Source organism: Prionailurus viverrinus, chromosome B4 (assembly GCF_022837055.1).
Source record: "Prionailurus viverrinus isolate Anna chromosome B4, UM_Priviv_1.0, whole genome shotgun sequence".
Classification (NCBI taxonomy): domain Eukaryota; kingdom Metazoa; phylum Chordata; class Mammalia; order Carnivora; family Felidae; genus Prionailurus; species Prionailurus viverrinus.
In genome coordinates this window covers 76572644-76597874 of record NC_062567.1, presented here as the reverse complement: position 1 = coordinate 76597874, position 25231 = coordinate 76572644, and the positions used below count along the sequence as shown (strand labels likewise).

Sequence of the window (25231 nt, the reverse complement as noted above, 5' to 3'; positions counted from 1 at the left end):
GAATAAACCTTAAAAAAATTTTTTTTTTAAAAATAAAAATAAAAAATAAAAAATAAATAAAAGAGATAATAGTAAGTCTGACAAGGATTTGGAGAAATTGGAACCCTTGTCCAATACTGATGGGAATGTAGGATGGTACTGGCACTTTGGAACGCAGTTTGGTAGTTCCTCAAAAAGTGAAACACAGAGTTACTATACGACCCAGCGATTCCACTACCAGCTACGTACCCCGGAAAATTGAAGACATGTGCCCACACAAAAACCTGTACATTTATGTTCACAGCAGCGCTGTTCACAATAGCCAAAAAGTAGACACAACCCAAAGGTCCGTAAGTTGGTGAATAGATAAATAAAACGTGGTATATCCATGTGATGGATTATTTGGCTGTAAAAGGGAATGAAGTTCCGATATGTAGCCGCTATGTGCTACAAAAATGAACGAACCTTGAAAACATTATGTTCAGTAACAGAAGCCAGTCGCAGAAGATCATATATTGTATGCGTCTATTTATATGAAATGTCTGGAATAAGCAAATGTGTAGAGGCAGAAAATAGGTTAGTGGTGGCTGGAGGTATAAGGGGGTGGGAAATGGAGAATGAGGAGTGACCACTGATGAGTTTCTTTTTGGGGTGATGAAAATGTTCTAGAATTAGTGATGGTGGCTGCACAATTTTGTTACCGTATATATAAAAAACACCACTGAAATGCACAATGTAAAGGGGTTTGTTTTGTGACATGTAAATTATATCTCAATAAAGCTGTTCTATTTAAAAAAGAATAGGGCGCCTGGGTGGCTCAGTCGATTAAGCATCCGACTTTGGCTCAGGTCATGATCTCGCGATATGAGAGTTTGAGCCCTGCATTGGGCTTGCACTGACAGTGCAGAGCCTGCTTGAGATCTTCTCTCTCTCCCTATCACTCTCTCCACCCCTCCCCCACTTGCTCTCTCTCTCTCTCTCTCTCTCTCTCTCTCTCAAAATAAATAAACTTAAAAAAAGAATATAGAAGTTCTATATATGCTGATAAAAGGTCACCTATATATTGTTAACTGAAAGAAAACAAGATACAAATCAGTGATTATATGCTATCATTTGTGTGAAAAGAGAGAAAGTAAGAATACATAGTCACATTTGTTAGTATTTACAGTAAAAACTCTGAAAGATTACCCAAGAAACTATTAAAAATGGTTACCTGTGGGAGCGGAAGGGGGAATGGGGCACATGGAATGGTTGGGAATTAGACTTTTCACTATTAATATTTTTTATATATTTTGATTTTTGAACTACCTGAATATAGTGCTTACTCAAAAATAAAAATCGGAAAGAAAGCATGAATGCAAAACTGCAATAATAATAAAGGGTCAACTCCAACTACAGATGATTGCCAGGCCTTCTGATTTTTTTCACGAGGAGCTGGAAGTTATAGTATTGTCAATCACTTTTCAAAGTTTTTTTTTTTTTAATTTTTTTTCAACTTTTTAAATTTATTTTTGGGACAGAGAGAGACAGAGCATGAACGGGGGAGGGGCAGAGAGAGAGGGAGACACAGAATCAGAAACAGGCTCCAGGCTCTGAGCCATCAGCCCAGAGCCTGACGCGGGGCTCGAACTCACGGACCGCGAGATCATGACCTGGCTGAAGTCGGACGCTTAACCGACTGCGCCACCCAGGCGCCCCATTCACTTTTCAAAGTTTTAAAACAGGGGCACCTCGCTGGCTCAGTTGGCAGAGCATGTGGCTCTTGATCTTGGGGTCCTGAGTTCGAGCCCCACATTGGGCCTAGAGATTATGTAAACAAACAAACAAAACATACTATACAAGCCAAACAAAACCACCTCTGTGCATGAGAGTTGGCTCACCAGTGACCTTGCTTAGACTGTGAGCTTCATGACAGAGCTATGGCATTTCCATCCCCCACCCTTTTAATTAAGTAAGCACTATGCCCAACATGGGGCTTGAACTCACTGACTGAGCCAGCCAGGTTCCCCTAGGGCTATGGTCTTTTGCTCTCTATTGTACCTCTAGCGGCCACCAAAGTGCTTGGTACATACTAGATACTGAACAAATACTGAAAGAAGGAAGGGAAGAAGAGAAGGAGGAAGTTGGAGGCGGTGGGGAGGGGGGGAGGTATCCAGAGGGCAGATAACACAAAACTGAGTGCTTTTATCCTCTGAATATGGTTACTGCCTTCATTACAGTCCCTGGGATTCCCTTCATCTCTCTCCTGTGTTGGAGGTATTTGATTTGGTCTGCTTCTCCTGTCTTTTGTCTATGACCTGGTTTTGGTGTATTTGTTTGTTTTGTTTTATCTCTGGAAGTCTTCAGATCCCCCATTGTTCTAAAATAATATTATAATCTGTCTTTGTTTTGGTCATTCAGTGGATTCTTTTAATCTATCTTTCTGTTCTGGGGCGCCTGGGTGGCTCAGTCGGTTGAGCATCTGACTTCATCTCAGGTCATGATCTCACAGTTCGTGGGTTCGTGCCCCGCATCAGGCTCTGTGCTGACCACTTACTCAGAGCCTGGAGCCTGCTTCAGCTTCTGTGTCTCCTTCTGTCTCTCTATCCCTCCCCTGCTCATGCTTTGTCTCACTTTCTTTCTCAAAAATAAATAAATGTAAAAAAAAAATTTAATCTATCTTTCTGTTCTTTACAGATGTCTTTGATTTCCTTCCTCCTTTTCTCCCCCCGTCTATTTCTGAAACTTTTATTACTCGACTATTGGGCCTTGTGGATTGATCTAAAGTTCTTTTCTTTATCCATCCCTTTATATTTTTATCTTTCTGTGTGATTTTCTTGGCTTCCTTTTATTTCTAATTTTTCATTTCAGTTGTCATATTTTTAAAATCCTAGAGCTTCTTCATGTTCTCTGAGTATTCCTTTTTGAGGGCGACCTATTTTTTAATGAATGCAATATCTTCTTGAAATTTTGAGGCTTTCTTCTCCCTGCATTTCTCTTCTTCCACCAAATGCCTTTTTTCAGTTTGTCTTTTTACCTCTGTGGTTCAGGTTAGGGGCTTTTCTCAAGGGTCTGGTAACTCTGGCTGGCTGGCCGCTCCCATCGAAGAGGGAGGCACTCAGGCGTATTAGAAGGCCCAAGTGTGTGGGTAGGCCATATTGACTTGTGGGCACCACTGACCGGGTGATCAGGTGAAGACTGAGATAAGAGCGTCAGGAGATCTTTTCTCTGGGGCTATCAAGGTCAGTTTCTCTGGAGAGGAACCCTCTAGTCTCCTGGCCCTAGAAGGCTCACCCCTGGCCACTGGTTCTGAATGCTGGTTAGAAGAAAGGAGCTGATGTGATAGTCACTTCCTTCTCACCCTCCTCCACTCAGTGCAATGCCTCATACTCACCTGCTGTGCTTCCCTGGCCTCCCTAAGTCCCACCCTACCTGTTTCATTTTCTCTAGAAAACAAATCTCTTGCTTTCTTTGGAAGTCGGGGGAAAGAAGGAGAGTTTCCCGGCTGAACAGGTTGGGGGAGGAGAGTGCGGGTTTAACTGTTCGTTACACAAACTTACACAACTCCTTCCTGCCTTCCAAGATGGCTGGTGTTTTTAATTCCTGAGCCCTTCTGGGCTTCTGCCCCAAGAACCAGCTCGTTTCCCATTGGCATGGCCTTCTGCGGACACACTGGTTTGACTTTCTGCCATTTGCTAAACCAGTTACCACTTCTCATCTGCTTTCTATCGTCTATGATTAATGACATCTCTCACCTCTTGTCTCTCTTCTCATTTGCTTTATTCTCCCGGCTTTAAAATTTCACTGATGCAATTTTAGCAGTTTCAGGAAGGAAGAGCGGTAAACGTAGGTGTTTAACCTGCTGTGTTTAATCGGAATGAGCACGGAGACCATGAATTTGTAGCGATGTCGATTTGAATGGTTGGGTGGCTTTTACTAGCAGAATCCAGTAGTCCTGGTGGATTTGGTAAGAGAAGGACTGGCCGATTGGAGTGGGGTTTCACCGGGTGGATTTGGTGGAAGCACCAAAGGGCCGGGGAGTTGAGGATTTTGCACAAAGAGTGGTTGAAACGACAGAACATACAATCTGGGTTGCAAAAGTGAAAGGAATACAGGTGTGGGAGTTGATGGTTAGAGGAGTCGATGGACTAGAGATCCCATGAAATTGGAAGAAACTTGTGAATTTTTTAACAAACGCTACTTGTTCCTACCACCATCTTCTCAGCTAGGGGCTAAGGCCCTGTTCCTAACTCCATTCATGTTTCTTTGCTTTTGTCCTTCTTCCTTTTAAAAAGAAAAACTCTTTGCAGGCAGGGGCCCTTCCCTCTCTAAGGTTCCCAGGGCAGGATTGCGTATGGGGAACAAGGGTAGTGATGTCTCATCTCCCCGTTTATCCCTGGAGGAAACTGGGAGTGCTAGAGCCCTCACCTCCAGTTTTCATTTCTGAGCCATGACTGAGGTGGAATGGGTAAAGCAGGTGCTGGGAAGGCGGCCACACACAGTCTTCCCTGTAGACCCTCTCTTCCGAGCTTTGGGAAAAGCCTCCCTCCTGGCAGGGGTCTCTCGTTGCTCACCAGCTGTTCCCTCCTTACAAACCTGGCAACCTGTTTTCTACCCACACTGAGCTCCTGTGAACACCAGTAGATGCCTTAGGGGTTCTGTCTTGAAAACCCCTTATTTTACAGAAACTGAGGCCCTGAAGCATTCTCACTTCTGGCCCAGTGGTCTTTGCACCACAGCAAACTCAGTGCCCAAGAGAGCCGCGTGAGAGGCAATTGAGCATAATGGTTAGGAGCAGGGGCCTCAGAGCCTGACACACGTGGGTTCAGACCCAGCTTGGCCACATGCCGGCTGCGTGATCTCAACAAGTGATATACATAGTACCTCTGGAATCTTAGAGGTACCTCTTCCTCACCTTTAAATGTTGGTAATAGGGGCACCTGGGTGTCTCATTGGGTCAAGGGTCTGATTTTGGCTCAGGCCATGATCTCACTGCTTGTGGGTTCGAGCCCTGTGTCGGGCTCTGCGTTGACAGCTCAGAGCCTGGAGCCTGCTTCAGATTCTGTGTCTCCTTCTCTCTCTCTGTCCCTACCCCCCTCTCAAAAATAAACATTAAAAAAAATTTAAATGTGGGTAATAAACTTACCCTAAACAGTTGCAAAGATGATGATAATACATATTAAGTAGAGTGTGGCATATAGTAAGTGCTGTCTTCCTCTGCTTCTCTCCCTCAAGTCTCTCCACCCAAACACCCCACAGCTGCCACCTGTCAGGAGAGCTAAAGTGACATTGATGAAGGATTGACTCTTTCATTCGCAAGGCCTGGGTCAGCTCTCCTATTTTCCCCAAACCCAGTCTGCTGAGGGAAAGTTTAAGGGTGGGACCACTACGGTCCCTTGAACCTGTGTTTTCAACTAGTGCAGGGTTCCAGCAGCTGTTGACAGATTATGTCAGAGCATCCCACTTTGAGGAAGGTTCCTCTTCATGTTTCCTGGATCCTCTCGCCCCCTCATTTGGGGCGAGGGTTCCTAAGCCTTGGATTTCCCCTCTCTCCTTGACCATCTCTCCGAACATTCTCTCCCATTGGGAGTGGAGCCCATCACAAGGCTTTAGCTGTCTGTTCTAGCAGTTCATCAGCACTTTGGGCTGACCTCCTCATTCCTCTATCCTTTCCTACCCACGCCACCCTTATTCAAATGTGGATCACTTCTTGCCTGGTTTGCAGCAACGCCCTGTTAATTCTGCAACCCTGTGCCATATACTGGTCTTCTGAGCGTCACTTTCATCACATTATTCCATGCCACAGAGTCTTTCAATGGCCTCCTGTTTTCTGCAGGATAAAATCCAGATCCTTGGGCCTAGGTGGCACTCAAGCCTCCCCATCATCCTGCAGCCCTGCCCACCCTGCCTTTGCTCCCATATCATCTTTGCAGATCTCCCTCCAGCCAGCCTGGCGCCTTCACTGACCTTCCATACTCTGTTCCCATGTTAGCCCATGGCAGCCCCCTGTCCCCGAATGCCTCTCCCCACCCCCACCCCCCACTTTTGCCAATCCCATTTCTCCTGCCCACTTTCAAGGTTCAGCCCCAGTCCCACTACACATCTTCCCCAGCCTTCAGCCTCCACCCATCTCCTCTTTTCCTCAATAGCCCTTGGGGGCCGCATCCAGCCTGCCCTGGGCTGTGACTGTTGCAGGTGCATCTGTGTCCTCCCAGCAGACAGGGGGACTTTCTCAGTCCCCAGCACCCTGTCATGAACACAGTTGGTGCTCACTTCAAACAACTGCTTTCTGTGTATTGAGCACTCTCAGCCTGCGGGGCACAGGATGACACTTGTTTAACAAAATGCTTCCTCAACATAACCCCTTTTTCTTCCCGCTCTAGGAGAGGACTTTGGAAATCGGGATGGGTCTGAAAAGCCTCTGGGGGTTGGGATGCAAAGAGATAAACCATTTCACCTCCACCTGTCTCTCTCTCTCAGGCTCCCTCCCCCTCGGTCTCCAGGGTCACCTGCAGCGGTTTCCTGCCCCAGCTGCCCTCATCTCCCTGCTGAACATTCCCCACGTCCTCCCTGTGGTCGTGGTGGTCGCAGCCAGGTCCCACTTCAGCTCTCTCATTCTCTAGTCCTGCTGGCTGTTCTCTTAACCCTGATGTTAATGTTTTTGCCTTTCATCTCATCTCCCCCTTCTTCATGTTAGCTAATGATTATTCAGGGACTTAACCCGCTGTCCCTGTCCCAAATCTGTAAGTTCTCTTAGGGGCAAGGGTCATGAGAGTGATCTCATGGTCATGTGACTGCTGCCTATACGTCACCCCCTCTGCTGTCCTGGTCCTAACACTCTCAAAGTTAGTTGTGTGCCCTGCCTCTGGCTCACTTGAACGGAGACCTGAGTGGAAAGGTACGCCTCTCATCTTTGCCTTGTGTGGGCAGTGGCCACGAGTTTCCACCTGCTCACCACTAACTTTCCTGCTGTTGCTACTGACTTTCTCCCTGGGCCCTCACTTGCCCTTGTCTGTACAGTGAAGGCTGGGACTGGGCTGCAGGACTCGGGCCATAGGCCTGTTATGGGGGTTGGGATTCTCGCTGGTCAGTTCCAGGTGGAGTACACAGGCTGAGTAGGGAATAACTCCTGCTTTGCTCACAGATTTTATCCTGATGGCTGACTCGAAACCACTCTTCTCCCTTGATGGGGACCCGGTGGCTGCCGAAGCCTTGCTCCGGGATGTGTTTGGGATTGTGGTGGATGAGGTCATTCGGAAAGGAACCAGTGCTTCGGAGAAGGTGGGTCCTTTCCCCCTCCTCCTGCCGTGCACCACACCTGGCTCAGAACTGTCCTCCTCCCACCAGGCTTCTCCCCAGAATTCATCACTGTCTCACTGGGTGCCTCAGGGATTCTATCCTGGGTCACACCGTCTTTACCCTGGTTCATGAGTTGCTTTGGAAATATTTCTAACTCGTTTTCAGTGCAAGTTGAGATGTGGCTCGGGCAGCCAGCTGGTGGAGTGTCCACGGGCCCCCAGAATCCCCTGCTTCTCTTGCTAGGTCTGCGAGTGGAAGGAGCCAGAGGAGCTGAAGCAGCTTCTGGATCTGGAGTTGCGCAGCCAGGGCGAGGCACCAGAGCAGATCCTGGCGCGGTGCCGGGCGGTGATCCGCTATAGCGTGAAGACCTGTGGGTCCTGGGTCGTGGCGGGAGGAGTGGCCGGAGTTCGCCCCAGCAACTCCACTCTGAGCTCCCCGCCCCCCTTGTCCAGGTCACCCGCACTTCTTCAACCAGCTCTTCTCAGGGTTGGATCCCCACTCTCTGGCCGGGCGCGTTATCACTGAGAGCCTCAACACCAGCCAGTGAGTCTTCCCAAGGCCGCTTCCCCCACCCTCCAAAGGATTGGGTTTCGGGGAGACATAGCCCTGGGGGAAGGAGGAGAATGGTTTTGCTCCCCACCCCCTGCCCCCTGTTTTCTGGCATCTCTACTGGCAGTTTTTCTCCTTGTACCCTTTGGGCTCCCTTTCTCCCAGCTTTCGCATGCCTCCTGACCCCAGTTTTTCCTCATTCTTGCTTCTCTGGCTCTTTGTCACCAGCTCATTCCTCCCTTTGGACCTTTCCTCACTCAGTGTCTCCACCTCCTTTTTCTACTCCTCTGAGAGTCTGACCTGGCCAGCCCTCCCTCCTCTTTTCCCTTCTCATCCCTCCCTCTCCTGGCAGGTACACTTATGAAATTGCCCCGGTGTTCGTACTCATGGAAGAAGAGGTGCTGAAGAAACTCCGGGCCCTGGTGGGCTGGAGCTCTGGGGATGGGGTCTTCTGTCCTGGTATGTGAGAAGGAGGAAGCCTCTCTCTGGCCTTTTTGAGGGTTCCTCCTCTCCCACTATTCTCATGCTCTGTGCAGGGAGGGGTGACTCCTCCTTGTTTCCTCTCCAGCTGGGCTTGGGCCAAACCAGAGAGAAGCTGCCTAGTCCTCTGTATCCTCATGTTTGCCAAGCAGTCCATGGGATCAGCACTCTAGTGCCTGCTCTGGGGAGGGGAGGCACCGTCCCAGGTCAGCCCAGGACGTGGAGGGGAGTAGTCAGGGGGATCTGCAGATCCTGGGGCTGTTCTGTGTTGTCAGCAGGCCATTTGCAGAGCCCTGGGAGCCAGTGTCTCGTGCTTCTTTGATCAGTTCTCCTGGGTGGAGAGGTCAGGGGTAGCAAGCTCCAGTTTTGACCCACTGCTCCTCCCTCTTGCCACTCTCCCCGTGACAGGTGGCTCCATCTCCAACATGTATGCCATGAACCTGGCCCGCTATCAGCGCTACCCGGATTGCAAGCAGAGGGGCCTCCGGGGACTGCCACCCCTGGCGATCTTCACATCAAAGGAGGTGGGAAGAGGTTCAGACCTACCCTGGGCCTCCTGATTCTAATCTTCAGCCAGCTGAGTCAGCCTGCCCAGACCCATCTCTTCTGGGGCCAGCCTGCCCCCAGGCAGAGGTGCTCCCTTCCAATCAAGGGGCTGAGTAAAGGCTTCCGTTCACCTTGCCTTCTGTCTGAAGGTAGCGAAGGGACAGTGAGTGCAGGGGACATAGTCCACACCCTTTCTACTCAGAGTGTGGTCTGTGGACCAGCAGAATCAGGATCACCTGGGAGCTTGTCCGAAATGCCAGATCTCAGGCCCCAGCCCAGACATACTGAATCTGAATCTGCATTGGAACCAGACACCCTGGTGATCTGTGGGCACAGGAATGTTTGAGAAGCCCCGGTCTACAGGGTCTCATCCCCAGTCTCTCCCTTCCAGTCTCTCCCTTCCCCATCCTCCCTGCCCTCTTGCCCCCAGCCTAATCCGCCCTCTGCCTTTCTCCACAGTGTCATTACTCCATTAAGAAGGGAGCTGCTTTTCTGGGACTTGGCACCGACAGTGTCTGGATAGTCAAGACAGATGAGAGGTGAAGGTCCTTCCGTTCACATGGCTCAGACCCAGCGTGGCACAGTGTACCTTCCTGCTGCCAGAAGTTCTGGGCTCAGGCCCATGCCCCAAGTGGGCTTTTCTCCCCGCTGTTCCTACAGAATTGCCACTTCTGTCTACCAGTGTCTCTAGCCCTGTCCCCTGAGATCCTCTCACTCCCCTTAGGGAAAGATCAACATTGTGGCCTCTGCATAGTGAACCCCACATTACCCTGTTCTCAACAGGTCTGCCTCCTAGCTGAGAAAACCCAATACTTCTTTACCCACTCAGTTTTCTTTTCCAGAGGGAAAATGATGCCTGAAGATCTGGAGAGGCAGATCAGTCTGGCTGAGGCTGAGGTGAGTGAGTAAGGGGCGCTGGGACAGTGGAGCAGAACCCCTTGGTCTTTTCTTGGAAGCTTCTCTGGGCTCTCCCTACTGAAGGCACTGTTCTTTCCTCTTCTTCTTCTTTTTTTTTCTTTAATTTTTTTTTTAACATTTATTTATTTTTGAGACAGAGAGAGACAGAGCATGAACAGGGGAGGGGCAGAGAGAGAGGGAGACACAGAATCTGAAACGGGCTCCAGGCTCTGAGCTGTCAGCACAGAGCCCGATGCGGGGCTTGAACTCACGGACCATGAGATCATGACCTGAGCCGAAGTCGGACGCTTAACCGACCAAGCCACCCAGGCGCCCCTGTTCTTTCCTCTTCTTGACCTTGGTGCCCATCTCCCCCATGGGCTAAAGTGATCAGTGGGAGCGAGGACACTCTGTGCTGCTCTCAGGGACTTTGCCGAGACCCATAGGCAGGACTGGACCCGAAGAGACAGGAGCAGACCTGAGTCACTGAGTGGAGTTTCCAGGGTGGCACCAGAAGGAAGATGCTGGGGACCTAAGTGCAGCGTGGAAGGTTTCTGTGAGCTGGGAGGCTCTGTGCAGGGAGAAGCCCAGGAAGCTGTGGTGGCCAGCGGTGAGGCTTGTGCCAGCTCCGAGCAGTGGGAAATGTGGAGGCCTCAGCACTCCCCGCTGACTGGGGGCCCGTGTGAATCACTGCAGCCACCTTGGAGGGCATTTTGGCACTTTCTATAAAAAAAAATTTTTTTTTCTATTTGGAGGGGTTTTTAATTTTGTTTTTGTTGGTTTTCTTTTCTAATAACTACGTAGTGATATCATTTTGTGATCGAGTTTCCTTAAGAAATAATGACGTTGAGTATCTTTTAAAGTGCTTCTTGGGGCACCTGGGTGGCTCAGTCGGTTAAGCGGCCGACTTTGGCTCAGGTCACGATCTCGCGGTCCATGAGTTCGAGCCCTGCGTCAGGCTCTGGGCTGACAGCTCAGAGCCTGGAGCCCGTTTCAGATTCTGTGTCTCCCTCTCTCTGACCCTGCCCTGTTCATGCTCTGTCTCTCTCTGTCTCAAAAATAAATAAAAACGTTAAAAAAAAATTTAAAAAAAAATAAATAAAGTGCTTCTTTGCTCTCTCTATAGCTTCTTGGTAAGTTGAGCGTTCAAACGCTTTGCCCATGCATGGACATATATATATATTTTTTAATTGAGTATAGGTGACACACAATGTTCCACTCGCTTTAAGTGTACGACGCAGTGATTTGACGAGTTTGTGTTAGGCTGTACTCACAAGTGTAGCTACCATCTGTCACCGTAACAACACTATTACAGTGTCATTGACTAGATTCCCTATGCTCTGCCTTGTGGCACTGTCTCTACAAATTTTGTTATACTTTATTTTTTATTAAAATTTTTTTTTAATTTAAAAATATTTTTAAAAAAGAGAGAGACACACACACGAATGTGAGTGGGGGAAGGGCAGAGAGCGAGGGAGACACAGAATCTGCAACCGGCTCCACGGGCCGAGCTGTCCGCACAGAGCCTGACGCAAGGCTTGAACTCAAGGATGGTGAGATCATGATCTGACTCGAAGTCAGACGTTTAACTGACTGAGCCACCCAGGCACACCTGCAATTCAATGGTTTTTAACAGAGTTGTGCAACATTCACTACAATAGATGTTAGCACATTTTCATCACCCTAAAAAGAAACCTTGCCCCCTTTAGCCATCAATCTCGTTTTCCCCAAACCTCCTACTAGGCAACACTAAGCTCCTCTGTGTCTCTGTGAATTTGCCTATTCTGGATTTCTCATGGAAATGGACTTACACTATGCACGGTCTTTTGTGATGAACTTCTTTTACTTGGCACCCCGTCTTCAAGGTTCATCCTTGTTGTGGCGTGTGTCGGTACTTCATTCTTTTTATTGCTGGATAATATTCCATTGTATGGAATAGACCACATTTCGCTTATCTGCTCATCAGTTGATGGACACTTGGGTTGTTTCCACTTTTTGGCTATTACGAGTAATCCTGCTCTGAACATTTGTGTACAATTTTTGCATGAACATACGTTTACATTTCTCTTGGTTATGTACCGGGAGCAGAATTGCTGAGTCATACAGTAACTGTATTTAACTTTCGAGGAGCCTCCAGACTGTTTTTCAAAGTGGCTACACCAGTTTTTCAAAGTGGCTACACCAGCTGTCCTACCAGCAGGGTGTGAGTGTTCCAGTTTCTCCACATCCTCAACAACACTTGTTATTTCTCTTTTTTTGCCTCATTTGTTTAAATTTAAGTGTAATTAACAGCGTTATATTACTTTGAGGTGTACAACGTAGTGATTCAACAATTCTATACATTACTCAGTGCTTACAACAATAAGTGCAGTCACCATCTGTCACCATGCATTATTACAATATTGTTGACCGTATTGCCTATGCTGTGTTTTCATCTCCATGACTTCTTTATTTTATTACTGGAAGTTTGTACCTCTGAATTCCCTTTATCTATTTCACCCATGTCTCCACCCACCTTCCTTCTGGCCACCACCAGTTTGTTTTCTGTATTTAAGAGTCCCTTTCTTTTCTTTGCTTTGCTTTTCTTTTTTCTCTTTTCTTTTCTTTATTTAAAAAAAAATTTTTTTAATGTTTTATTTATTTTTGAGGTAGAGAGAGACAGAGCATGAGTGGGGGAGGGGCACAGAGAAAGAGAGAGGGAGACACAGAACCTGAAGCAGGCTCCAGGCTCTCAGCTGTCAGCACAGAGTCTGATGCGGGGCTCGAACTTGTCAAACTGCGAGATCATGACCTGAGCCGAAGTCAGATGCTCAACCAACTGAGCCACCCAGGCGCCCCTTTCTTTCCTTTTCTTTTCTTTTCTTTTCTTCTCTTTTCTTTTCTTTCTTTTGGTTTTTTTTTTGTTTTGTTTTGTTTTTTTAGATCCCACATATAAATGAAATCGTATGGTATTTGTCTTCTCTATCTGACTTATTTCACTTAGCATTGTACCTTCTACATCCATCCACATTGTTGCTAATGGCAAGATCTCTATGTATCTTTTTGATTCTAGCCTTTCTGAGAGGTATGAGTGGTATCTCATTGTGGTTTTTATTTGCATTTACCCGATGATTTATGATGTTAAGCATCTTTTCATGTGTCTGTTGGCCATCTGCTTGTCTTCTTTGAAAAAAATGTCTATTCAGGTCCTCTGCCCAAATGTAATTTAATTAATTAATTATTATTATTATTATTATTATTTTGTTTATTTAGAGAGAGGGAGAGAGAGAGAGAGAGAGCGTGCAAGTGCAGTGGTGGGGGAAAGGGCAGAGGCAGAGGGAGAAAGAGGATCCTAAGCAGGCTCCTTGCTTAGTGCAGAACCCGATGTGGGGCTTAATCCCACAGCCCTGGGATCATGACCCGAATGGAAATCTCAAGAGTTGAACACTCAACTGACTGAGCTGCCCAGGCACCCCTATGATTTCATTTCTAAGTACTCTCTACACCCAATGTGGGGCTTGAACTTAAAACCCCTAGATCAAGAATTGCATGCTCTACTGACTTAGTCAGCCAGGTGCCCCCACTGCCCATTAAAAAAAAAAAAAGTTCTTTTTAATGTTTATTATTATTATTATTTTTTTTTTTTGAGAGAGAGAAAGCATGTGCAGGGGAGAGGCAGAGAGAGAGAGAGAGAGAGAGAGAGAGAGAGAGAGAGAGAGAAAGAGAGAATCCCAAGCAAGCTCTGAGCTGACAGCAGTGAGCCCAATGTAGGGCTCAAACCCAGAACCCACGAGATCATGACCTAAGCTGAAGTCAGACACTCCACTGACTGAGCTACCCAGGCACCCCGTCCATTATTTAATTGGTTTATTTGTTTGTTTTTTATTTTTTACTTTCTCTTTTTGATTTTAGTGGGTGTGACGTGTTATCTCCCTGTGGTTTTGATTTGCATTTCCCTGATGACTAATGATGTTGAGCATTTTGCCACATACTTATTGGCCATTTGTAGAACTTCTTTGGAGAAGTGTCTATTTGTATCCTTTGCTCAGTTTTTAATTAGGTTGTCTTTTGTTTTTCAGTTGTAAGTGTTCTTCATCGGTTCTAGATAGAAGTCCCTTATCAGCTATGTGACTTGCAAATAGCTTCTTCCATCTTGTGGGTTATCTTGTCACCTCCTTGATGTCCTTTGAAGCCAGAAGTTTTAGATTTTGATGGGGTCCAATTTATCTAATTTTTCTTTGGTTGCTTGTGCTTTTGGTGTCATGTATACAAAAGCTTTGTCTAACCCAAGCTCATGAAGAGTTATTCCTATATTTTCATCTAAGAGTTATAAATTTGTTTTTATTTTTATTTTTGGCATGCCCACCTGAGTTTTACATTTTTTAAGATTTTAAAAATACTTTTTAAATGTTTATTTATTTTTGAAAAAGAGGAAGACAGAGAGAGCAAGTGGGGGAGGGGCGGAGAGAGAGGGAGACCCAGAATTTGAAGTGGGCTCCAGGCTCAGAGCTGTCAGCACAGAGTCTGACGCGGGGCTCAAACTCAGGAACGGTGAGATGATGACCTGAACTGAAGATGGACGCTTAACTGATGGAGCCATCCAGGCGCCTCAAGTTTTTTTTTTTTTTAAGTAAGTTCTACACCCAATGTGGGGCTTGAACTCATGACCTTGAGATGAAGAGATGCGTGCACTACTGGCTGAGCCAGCTAGGCACCCCAGGAGTTTTATATTTTTAACTTTTACATTTAGTTCTATAGTTTATTATGAGTTAATTTTTATGTATGACAACAATTTCTTTTGCATGTGGATATCCAGTTGTCCCAGCATCATTTGTTGCAAAGAATATTTTTTCCCCAACTCAGTATCTTGACATCCTTGATGAAAATCAGTTGACCTTAGTAAATGTGAGGTGGTATTTCCAGATTCTCAGTTCTGTTCCATTGATCTGCACGTCTATACTATAGACCACATTGCCTTGACTGACGTGGCTTTGTAGTAAGTTTTGAAATGAAGATGGGTGAGCCCTCCAACTTTGTTCTTTTTCCAGATGGTTTTGGCTATTCTGGGTCCCTTAAATTTCCACATGCATTTTAGGATCAGCTTGTCAATTTCTGCTAAGAAGCCAACTGGGATTTTGATAGGGATTATGTTCAATTGGTAGATCTATGAACATGGGATATCTTTCCATTTAGATATTCTTTGGTTTCTTTCAACAATGCTTTGTAGTTTTCAGAATATATGTTTTGTACTACTTTTTAAAATTTATTCCTAAGTATTTTTTCCTCTTAGTGTTATAAGTGAAATTGCTTTCTTAATTTTATTTTTGGATTGTTCATTGAAAATATATAAAAATACAGATGACTTTTTAATATTGATCTTATACCCTGAAAACTTGCTGAATTCATTTATTAATAGTTTTTTTTAGTGGATTCCTTAGGACTTTCTAGATACAATATTATGTTATTTGTAAGTAGAGATAGTTTTGCTTTTTTCCCTTCTAATCTGGATGCTTTTTATTTTATTTTCTTACCTAATTGCCCTGCTAGACCTTCAGTATAATGTTGAATAGAAGTGGGGAGAGTGGACATCCTTGTCTTGTTCCTGATCATGGGGGGAAGGCTTTCAGTCTTTTAGCATTGAGTACGATGTTAGCTGGGGTTTTTTTGTAGTTGCCCTCTATTAGGTTGAGAACATTCCCATCACCTTCTAGTTTGTTGAGTAGTTTTATCAAGCAGGAGTGTTGGATTTTGCCAAATGTTTTTCTGTGTCTATTGAGATGTATTTTTTCCCTTTATTTTGTTGATACTTGTATTACATTAATTGGTTTTTTGGGTGCTACTCCGAGCTTGCACTCCTGGGACAAATCAATTTTGTCATAATGTATAATTTTTTATAGGTTGCTGATTTTTTAAATGTTTTTAAATTTATTTTGGGGAGAACGAGAGAGTGCGTGGGAGGGGCAGAGAGAGAGGGAGACCGAGGATCCAAAGCAGGCTCCGTGCTGATGGCAGAGAACCTCACGTGAGGCTCGAACTCATGAACTGCAAGATCATGATCCGACCTGAAATCGAGTCAGATGCCTAACTGACTGAACCACCCAGGTGCCCCTTATACATTGCTGATTTTGATTAGCTAGCATTTTGTAGGTCTTGTGTCTATATTCAAAGAGATATCACCTGTGGTTTTCTTGTGATGTTTTATCTGGTTTTGGTAACAGGATGAATTCAGAAGTGTTCCTCTTCTGTTTTTTGGACTTTTTGTGAAGAACTGGTATCAGTTCTTTTTCAGATGTTTTATAGAATTCATCAGTGAAGCCATATAGGCCTGGGCTTTTCTTGGTGGTATTTTTTTTAAATAGAAATTCAGGGGCGCCTAGATGGCTCAATCAGTTGAGTGTCCAACTTCGGCTCAAGTCGTGATCTCGCGGTCTGTGAGTTTGAGCCCCGTGTCGGCCTCTGTGCTGACAGCTCAGAGCCTGGAGCCTGCTTTGGATTCTGTGTCTCCCTCTCTCTCTGCCTCTTCCCTGCTCATGCTCTGTCTCTCCAAAATGAATAAACGTTAAAAAAATATTTTTTTTTTTAAATAGAAATTCAAGGGGCGCCTGGGTGGCTCAGTCGGTTAAGCGTCCCTCTTCGGCTCAGGTCATGGTCTCGCGGTCTGTGAGTTCGAGCCCCACATCGGGCTCTGTGCTGACAGCTCAGAGCCTGGAGCCCGTTTCAGATGCTGTGTCTCCCTCTCTCTCTGCCCCTCCCCTGTTCATGCTCTGTCTCTCTCTGTCTCAAAAATAAATAAACATTAAAAAAATTTTTTTTAAATAGAAATTCAATTTCTTCACAAACTTTTGTAGTGTTATAATTTTATAAATACCATTTTGATCTTCCAGTAAGACATTAACATTTTCTGAAAGCATATGAGCTTTGGAAATAGACCAGCAGATAGACCTAGGATTGAATTCCATCTCTGGAGCTTCAGCTTGGGGGTAAATTTCTTAACAGCTCTGGATCTCGGTGTCCTCACTTGGATATTAAGGAAGACAGTAACATTTTGTAAGGTTGAAAGGGCCTAGGTCAGGCATTGCAATAAGAGTTTCGAGATGGCCTCGTCACCAGGCTCTGGGTAGCTTTTTTTTTTTCTCTTAATGTTTATTTATTTTTGAGAGAGAGAGAGAGAGAGAGAGAGAGAGAGAGAGAGAGAGAGAGAGCAAGCACAAGCAGGGAAGGGGCAAAGAGAAAGAGAAGGAGTCACAAAATCCAAAGCAGGCTCCAGGTTCCGAGCTGTCAGCACAGAGCCCGACATGGGGCTTGAGCTCACAAGCTATGAGATCATGACCTGAGCCAAAACTGGACACTTAACTGACTGAGCCACCCAGGCACCCCAATTTTTAAAAATGTTTTTATTTATTTATTTTGAGAGAGAGAGTGTGTGGGGAAGGGGCAGAGAGAGAGGGAGAGAACCCCAAGCAGGCTCCACACTGTCAGCACAGAGCCGGACAAGGGGCTCCATCTCACAAACCAGGAGATCACGACCTGAGCCCGTATCAAGGGTTGGATGCTTGACCGACTGAGCCACCCAGGCGCCCCTCTGGAAGCTTTTGCGATACCTTCACAGCCTCTTTCCCCCCTGTTTTTCTGCCACAGGGCGCTGTGCCATTCCTGGTTAGTGCTACCTCTGGCACTACTGTGCTGGGGGCCTTTGACCCCCTGGAGGCAATTGCTGATGTGTGCCAGCGTCACGGGCTGTGGCTCCACGTGGATGTGAGTGGGACTGAGGCCTGAGGGTGGGGTGGGCCAAGCCAAGGCCAAGGCCCATGTTATTCCTTTTGCTCCACAGGCTGCCTGGGGTGGGAGCGTCCTGTTGTCACAGACACATAGACATCTCCTGGATGGGATCCAGAGGTGCATACGGCCACCTACTTCCTGAATCCCACCGTTCAAATCCTTGCTCCAGAGACTAGTCCTGGACTAGGGAGCTTCCCATGGGAGTGAGGGAAGGGGGTTGGGGGAAGGGGGATTGGAGAGCAGACTGCTGGGCTGACATGAGACTAAAGCCCCTTTACCGGAGATGTGGAAGAGTGGGGGGAGCGGCGGGGGTGGGGGGGGACTCTGGTTGGGCAGCTTGAGGAGGAGCCGGCTGATCTGGCTTTGCTGTGCCCACCCCAGGGCTGACTCCGTGGCCTGGAATCCCCACAAACTCCTCGCGGCAGGCCTGCAGTGCTCAGCTCTTCTTCTCCGTGATACCTCGGTGGGTCTGCCCTGCCCCTGTCCTCACCCTACCTCTCACCCTGGACCTCTGTCTTCCTACCTGTCCCAAGTCAGAGAGGGTCGTGGCCTTGCTGTGTCCTTCTCACCGTCCCATCTGAAGCTGAGTAGCTTCGACCACCGAATCCCCTGCAGTGCTTCCCCACCCCCGCCCCCACTGCGGCGCATCTTCAGGCAAAGGAAAATGTGTCCAGCTTGAGGTTGTAATTGAAGGGCTCCTGGGCCGAGTTTGGGGAGAACTCCGGGTGTTGGGAGAACACCCGGAGAAAGGGGCCTGAGTCAGCTGGCAGCCATCTCAGGAGTTCTGCCTGGTGCCAGGGACAGAAGGGTTGGGCTGAGCTAAGAAGCCCCCCTGTGCAGCTCCAGAGGGAGCCTTGGTGGGGAGGGTGGGGTCTGACAGTCCTCCCCCCTGCTCTCCCCACCAACAGAACCTGCTCAGGCGCTGCCACGGCTCCCAGGCCAGCTACCTCTTCCAGCAGGACAAGTTCTACGACGTGGATCTGGACACCGGAGACAAGGTGGTGCAGTGCGGCCGCCGTGTGGACTGTCTGAAGCTGTGGCTCATGTGGAAGGCGCAGGGCGGGCAGGGGCTGGAGCGGCGTGTGGACCGGGCCTTTGCCCTTGCCTGGTAGGAGTGGTGGCGGTCTGGGTTCCTCTCTCCCGGGGTCCCTGTCCAGTCCTGTCCTGTCCCACCCCCGCTCCCACGCCTTCACCCCTGCACCTCACATTTTTCTTGCCCTCAGGGTCTCTTGGCCCATTCTCTGGGTCTCTTCTGTTCCTGTATCTCTGCTTTTTTCCTCCTCCATTTGTGATTTCTTCCTCTCTGTTTCCAGGTACCTGGTGGAGGAATTGAAAAAGCGAGAAGGATTTGAGTTGGTTATAGAGGTATGACCAAGTCTGCTCTTTGGCATCCCTCTGCCTCTCCCCCCCCCCCCCCCCCCCGCTCTCCCCCCCTCAGTCTGTCCCACACAAAAAGCCCTGATGCAGAAGAGGGGCAGTGAGAGGGGATCATCACCCCTTCCACAGCCCACACCTTCTCCTCCCTCATTCCTCCCAGCCTGAGTTTGTCAACGTGTGTTTCTGGTTCGTGCCCCCCAGCCTGCGGGGGAAGCAGGAGAACCCAGATTACAGTGAAAGGCTGGCTAAGGTAGGTTCTCTCTTTTCTGGCTCTGGTTAGCCCAGTTGAGGGAATGGTGACGCATCTGGTGTGTGTCTGCCCCCTGCTGGCTGTGAATGGCATAGCAGGTCCCTTTGCTAGTTTGCTCCTGAGGTGGGGATGTGAACTGTAAAAGGGCACCAGCTTGTCCTCATTTCTGTGGGGGTGGGGATGGGGAATAAGGTATGTTTTTGGAAGGCAAAAGGAAGACAGAGAGAGATGTTCTGGGAGAAGTCACCAGTGTGCGGTACGTAGTCTGTGGGAGTTCTGCTGGGTGCTCAGGCCCAGGACAGACGCTTGAGGCCTTATTCACGGATGCTGGGGGCAGAACAACTCTATAAGGCCAGTCCAGACAGGCCTCCTAGAGGAAAGGAGATATGTCATGTCCTGGTCCCTAAGGATAGATTGGTACTAGATGCTGCAGATGGTCTGAAAGGACAAGAATGTTCTTGCCTTTGAGGAGTTATTTCGAAAATTAGAGTTACCTATTTGAAACCAATATGTTTGATGCAATCTTGTAAATTACACAGTAGATCACAAGGTACAGATCACAACCATTCCGGGAATTCAGAGAGAGGAGAAGAAGGTGTTAAAGACGATGAAGGCTAGATGTTGGACTAAAGCAGTGTTGGGAGTCAGGGAACAATCAGGATTTGGCAGAAAATGGCCTGTGTGACAACTTGGAGATAGGTAAGGTAGGAAATGATACAGAAGCTAGAGAAGACCAAGCAGGTTGGATGCAGTGGAAGAGGTGAACTGGGGCCAAGGTCAGGAGCTGAGCAGTGAGGACTCCCTCTGGAAGGTGGTTGAGTGAGAGGGAAAGACATCTCGGGGAGCCTGACCTGAGGCTGTAGCTGGAAGTTCCCTTCACCCCTTCCACAGGTGGCCCCAGTACTCAAGGAGCGCATGGTGAAGGAGGGCTCCATGATGATTGGCTACCAGCCCCATGGGACCCGGGGCAACTTCTTCCGTATGGTTGTGGCCAACCCTGCACTGACCCGGGCCGATATGGACTTCCTTCTCAATGAGCTGGAACGGCTAGGCCAGGACCTCTGAGCCTCCTCCTTGCTGCTGGCCTCGACACCCCCCCTCACCCTCACTGTCTGTGTGTATTCCCTTCCTGTGTTATCAAGAGCAGAGTGATCTTAACAATGTTTATATGTGTTGACCCACTGACTCTTCTATGAAATATTTGCTGTTGGGATGCCTGAGTGGCTCAGTCAGTTAAGCATCTGACTCTTGATTTTGGCTCAGGTCATGATCTCATGGTTTATGAGTTTGAGCCCCGCACTGGGCTCCACGCGGACAGTGCGGAGCCTTCTTGGGATTCTCTCTCTCCCTCTCTCTCTCTGCCCCTCCCCTGCTCATGCTCTTTCTCTCAAAATAAATAAACTATATATATATATATATATATATATATATATGTATGTATTAGGAGACTATTTAAACTACAGTACATCCACATGATGGAATGTTACTCTGTCGCTAAAATTATGTGTACAAACGATTTTTATTGATACGAGAAAAAATGATTTTAATTTAATGTTATATTGAAAAAGCTGGATACAGGACTTTATATATAGTGATAGCTGAGCTATGCTCAAACACACATAGGGAAAAAACTGATAAAATAAAATATGCCAAATGTTAATAGTTTTCCCTGGGATGGGATTATAGGTAATTTATAATTAAATTCTTTATACCTTTTGTGCTCCCCCCTTTTATTATATAATGAATATGCATTACTTTTATAATAGGGAAATAATAAAGTTAAAACTTCAACTATATTTTTTGGTATGTTTTGAAGTTTGTTACTTTTCAACCAGATAATAGAGAATGGGAATTTTTTTTCTAAAGGCAGGTGTAAGAGGGGCGCCTGGGTGGCTCAGTTGGCTAAGCGTCCAACTCCAGCTCAGGTCATGATCTCACAGTTAGTAGGTTTGAGCCCTTCGTCGGGCTCTGTGCTGACAGCTCAGAGCCTGGAGCCTGCTTCAGATTCTGTGTCTCCCTCTCTCTCTGCCCCTCCCCTGCTCATGCTCTGTCTCTCTCTGTCTCAAAAATAAAATGAAAACATTAAATTTTTTTTTTTTTTAAAGAAAAGAAAAAGAAAAGAAGAGCCCAGCAACAAAACATCCATCTCACACTTACAAACCTGGACTACTGTTGCTTTTCAGTTACTTTTCGGGAAAGAGACAATTAGCTACATAAGTTGTTTTGTTTTTGTTGTCCAAGGTTTATTGAAGATCTCACAGCCCAGCAGAAAGATTCAAAGGGCTCCACGTGGCATTTTTTGTTTTTTGTTTTTTTAATTTTTTTTTTAACGTTTATTTATTTTTGAGACAGAGAGAGACAGAGCATGAACGGGGGAGGGGCAGAAAGAGAGGGAGACACAGAATTGGAAGCAGGCTCCAGGCTCTGAGCCATCAGCCCAGAGCCGGACGCGGGGCTCGAACTCATGGACCCTGAGATCGTGACCTGAGCTGAAGTCAGACGCCTAACCGACTCAGCCACCCATGCGCCCCTCCACGTGGTGTTTTGAAACACATCCCAACCATAGGCCAAGTGACCTGCAGGTCGGACAGACTGGCAAAGTGCAAGGGTTTCAATATTTCCTTGGTGTGAGGATCTACCTCCGTGCTCTCCTGATCCGGAGCTGAGACCTCAGGACCGTAATTTTCTCTCTTTTCTCTCAACAGCTTGACAGAGAGCCCTCTCACTGGGCCTCTCTGAATGTGCTCCGTCTGATGCGTGACAACCTGCTCTCTTGTTGCAGAGCTCTTGCTGGGAATAGAGGCCATCTCCTTGCACACGCGGTTGCCGGTGCGGACGTAGCTACCCGTGTCGTACTTCTCCGTGACGACCTGGGCTGCCTTCTTCACGGCTTTGGTGCCAACGCGGCCCATGTTGGCAGGTTGGGTAAAAGAGGAAACAGCGCTACCCAAATTATTAAGGACGAGTGACAGATTTCCAGTTCCTAAAAATACCGTTTATGAGAACAATAATGTGGTCATGTAAAAATCATCCAAAGTTATTTGAAGAGGCAAATACAGATGGTACAAACCATAGCAAAAGAACATCCAAAATCGCAGACCCAATTCTCTTGACAATTTGGCCTGGGGAAAAAGCCTTTCTATTCAGAAATTACTAATAATTCCCTTATAAGCTTGTTACTCTATAAATGGTATTTAACTTCTTCCAAATAATAAAGTTGCTTGAGAGTATTAATAATTTGAACTCTAAGCCCTATTCTTTTTTTTTTCTTTAAATGTTTATTTATTTTTGAGAGAGAGCGTGCAGGAGAGGCCGAGAGGTGGGGGTGGGGTGGGGGACAGAGAACCCAAAGTGGGCTCTGTGCTGACAGCAGAGAGCCCAATGTGGGGCTTGAACCCACAAACTGGGAGATCATGACCTGAACCAAAGTCAGAGGCTTAACTGACTGAGCCACCCAGGTGCCCCTCTAAGCCCTATTCTTAAAGAGTTCTACATATCTGCAAAATGTCTTAAACTTAGTAAAAAAGACAGACTAAAAAAAAAAAATCCTATTTTCAACTCAAAACAAAGCTAGAAAGCAAAAACAAAGACTTCAAAATCCTTAAATCATCTCCATTTGAGAAATATTTTTTTAATTTTTTTTTTCGACGTTTTTTATTTATTTTTGGGACAGAGAGAGACAGAGCATGAACGGGGGAGGGGCAGAGAGAGAGGGAGACACAGAATCGGAAACAGGCTCCGGGCTCCGAGCCATCAGCCCAGAGCCTGACGCGGGGCTCGAACTCCTGGACTGCGAGATCGTGACCTGGCTGAAGCTGGACGCTTAACCGACTGCGCCACCCAGGCACCCCAATTTGAGAAATATTTTTAAGAGAAGGTTGGAAAGATAAGACCTACAATCAGTTGATCACCAGGTTTTCTCCATTAGCTTTATAAGCTAATGCTTCCACTATTTTTTTTTTTTTTTTTTTTTTAAGTAAGCTGAATACTCAACGTGGGCTTGAACTAACAACCCTGAGATCAGGAGTCACATGTTCCACCCACTGAACCAGCCAGGTGCCCCTACTTTCCTATTCCCAAAATTCAACCTTGGTGGCTCAGTTGGTTAAGCCTCTGACTTCCGCTCAGGTTATGATCCCACCTGTTGAGTTCAAGCCCCACATGAGGCTCTGTGCTGTCAGTGCACAGCCTGCTTCAGATCCTCTCCCCTCCAGCCCCTCCTCCCTCTCAAAAATAAATAAAATATTTTTTTAAAAATTCAACCTTTTTTTGGGGGGGGTGCTGCTAGGTCAGTACATGTCGAGGGACACCCATGGCGAGGAGGGCTCAGCTTGAACGTGGAAGGCCCTCACCTACTTCATAGCTCTTCCCGACATGAGGGTGAGCAGGCTGAACATCTTCCTGAAGTCGCATCACAGAGGACACGAGAGACCCCAGTTCGTCGCCTACCCCCATCTCCATATCAGGTCCAAGCCCTTTCCATGGGGAGATGGTAATCGTACTCTCTATTCCATAACTCTCACGTGAATCCACTTCTGACCTGCTGTGAAGAGGACCACTACCCAGTGAGGACCACAGCCCTGGTTCGGACCATGACTCTGCACACGGACCAGAACAGTATATGGTACCTTTAGCTCACCTTCCTTACTTGTATCAAATGATGACCCGTACACCGATCTTTCATCCCTTTGCTTATGGCAGGAGATGGCTTAAATAAATAACTTAGATTTGTTCACGAAAAAAGAAATTCAGCCTCTAAATCTCTGGATACAATATGGCAGTCTCCCTCCTGCTCTCTCTCTCTCCCGTCACCATTTATACAGAGCTCCTGCTATGTGTAATTCCTTTTGCTGCCTTCAAAGAGCTTGAGACTTAAGAAGTCATCCCTCACCCGAGGCATGTCACTGCCCCAGGGCCTTTGCACCTGCTATCCCGTTTTGCCTCAAAATTCATCTTTCTATGCGGTTTGCACCCTCGTGGACTTCAGATTTGTGTTCAGTTGTCATCTCCTTTGGGAAGTTTTGCTTGAATATTCTACTAAAAAATTACATTTTCACCTTCTGTTCTTGTATCTGCTATTCTGTTACCTGCCTTATGTTTCTCCATGGCATGGGTCAGTATCTGGCATGGTCTATATTTCAGTTTATCTATCTATCTATCTATCTATCTATCTGTCTATCTATCTTCTATCAATATATTTATTTATTTATTTATTTATTTATTTATTTATTTATTTATTTTCTGTCTCATCCGACTAGAATGTAAGCTCTGGGAGCTGCTTCCTAAAATGGAGTCTGATACTTACCAGATGCCTCATGAGCTCCAGGTAGTAGTTGACTTGCTCTCAGTCACGTAACTTCTAAGTGGTGGAGTCAAAGCCAAATTCAGGCTCTCTTTCTTCCGTTCTTCACCACGGACCTAGCCTGCTTCTGTTGTCGTGTGTACATAAATCACAGGTGTGAGGGTGTTAGGGCTGTTTTATTAATTATAGGCTGTGGATTTACTGCTTGTGGGAAGAAGGGAGTCATGCACAGGTTCGGACATCCATCTTGCCCTTGGCCTGGAGAAGTTGTATTTTGCATCAAACAGCAAATAAGGATGTTGAGAATACCTACCTGGGTGGGTTGCAATGTTGGAATAGGTTCTGTTTGGTTTTGGTTTGGTTTTAGTTTTGGTTTAAAGCAGTCTAAATGTTCAAGCGGCCAGACTCCACACAGCTAGGGAAGGAAAGTGGTACCTTCATAGGGAGGCCATGGGCCGAGGGGCTAAAAGCTGCGTGGGGCACCTATGAAATGGTAGCTCTTGAGGTTGATGGTAAGAGCCTTTTTAAGAAAGTAGATGAAAAGGAGCAAGCTACAGTAAGGTCAGAATTTGAATCAATACTTGGAACTTTTCTTATGTACCTTAGGTCCTTATCTGGCTGGTTCTCTTCTGTTTATGTACCTTAAAAAAAAAACACCTTTTCATTTGAAATAATTTGAAACTTACAGAAAAGCTGCATAAATAGTTACATAGAACTTCAATATGCTCTTTTTTTATTTAAAAAAAACCTTTTTAATGTTTATGTATTTCTGAGACAGAGAGAGACAGAGCATGAGAGGGGGAGGGGCAGAGAGA

The 25231-nt window shown here is 46.7% G+C and overlaps 2 protein-coding genes across 5 annotated transcripts in view; one reads left to right on the top strand and one right to left on the bottom strand.

Moving 5' to 3' along the window:
- The window catches only part of CSAD (cysteine sulfinic acid decarboxylase), a 32100-nt gene extending 9743 nt beyond the window's left edge, over positions 1–22357 (top strand). For 2 of the 4 annotated variants that reach the window (XM_047865389.1, XM_047865388.1), the window contains 14 exons: positions 7103–7239; positions 7501–7627; positions 7710–7800; positions 8159–8265; positions 8695–8810; positions 9292–9371; positions 9675–9729; positions 17347–17463; positions 17540–17604; positions 17869–17950; positions 18396–18595; positions 18801–18852; positions 19025–19114; positions 20006–20996. In XM_047865389.1, the coding sequence (XP_047721345.1) occupies positions 7114–7239; positions 7501–7627; positions 7710–7800; positions 8159–8265; positions 8695–8810; positions 9292–9371; positions 9675–9729; positions 17347–17463; positions 17540–17604; positions 17869–17950; positions 18396–18595; positions 18801–18852; positions 19025–19114; positions 20006–20179 (1482 nt within the window). In that variant the 5' untranslated portion in view covers positions 7103–7113 and the 3' untranslated portion in view covers positions 20180–20996. Of the gene's footprint in view, positions 1–3345; positions 3634–7102; positions 7240–7500; positions 7628–7709; positions 7801–8158; positions 8266–8694; positions 8811–9291; positions 9372–9674; positions 9730–17346; positions 17464–17539; positions 17605–17868; positions 17951–18395; positions 18596–18800; positions 18853–19024; positions 19115–20005; positions 20997–21819 lie in introns of those variants that run through there. The other 2 variants (XM_047865387.1, XM_047865386.1) reach the window with 2 other exon arrangements.
- Positions 21593–22026, bottom strand: LOC125169710 (40S ribosomal protein S17-like). Its single transcript, XM_047865394.1, has one exon. The coding sequence runs from the start codon at positions 22024–22026 to the stop codon at positions 21610–21612; it is 417 nt and encodes a 138-aa protein (XP_047721350.1). The 3' UTR covers positions 21593–21609.
- Positions 22358–25231: the final 2874 nt, after the last annotated feature.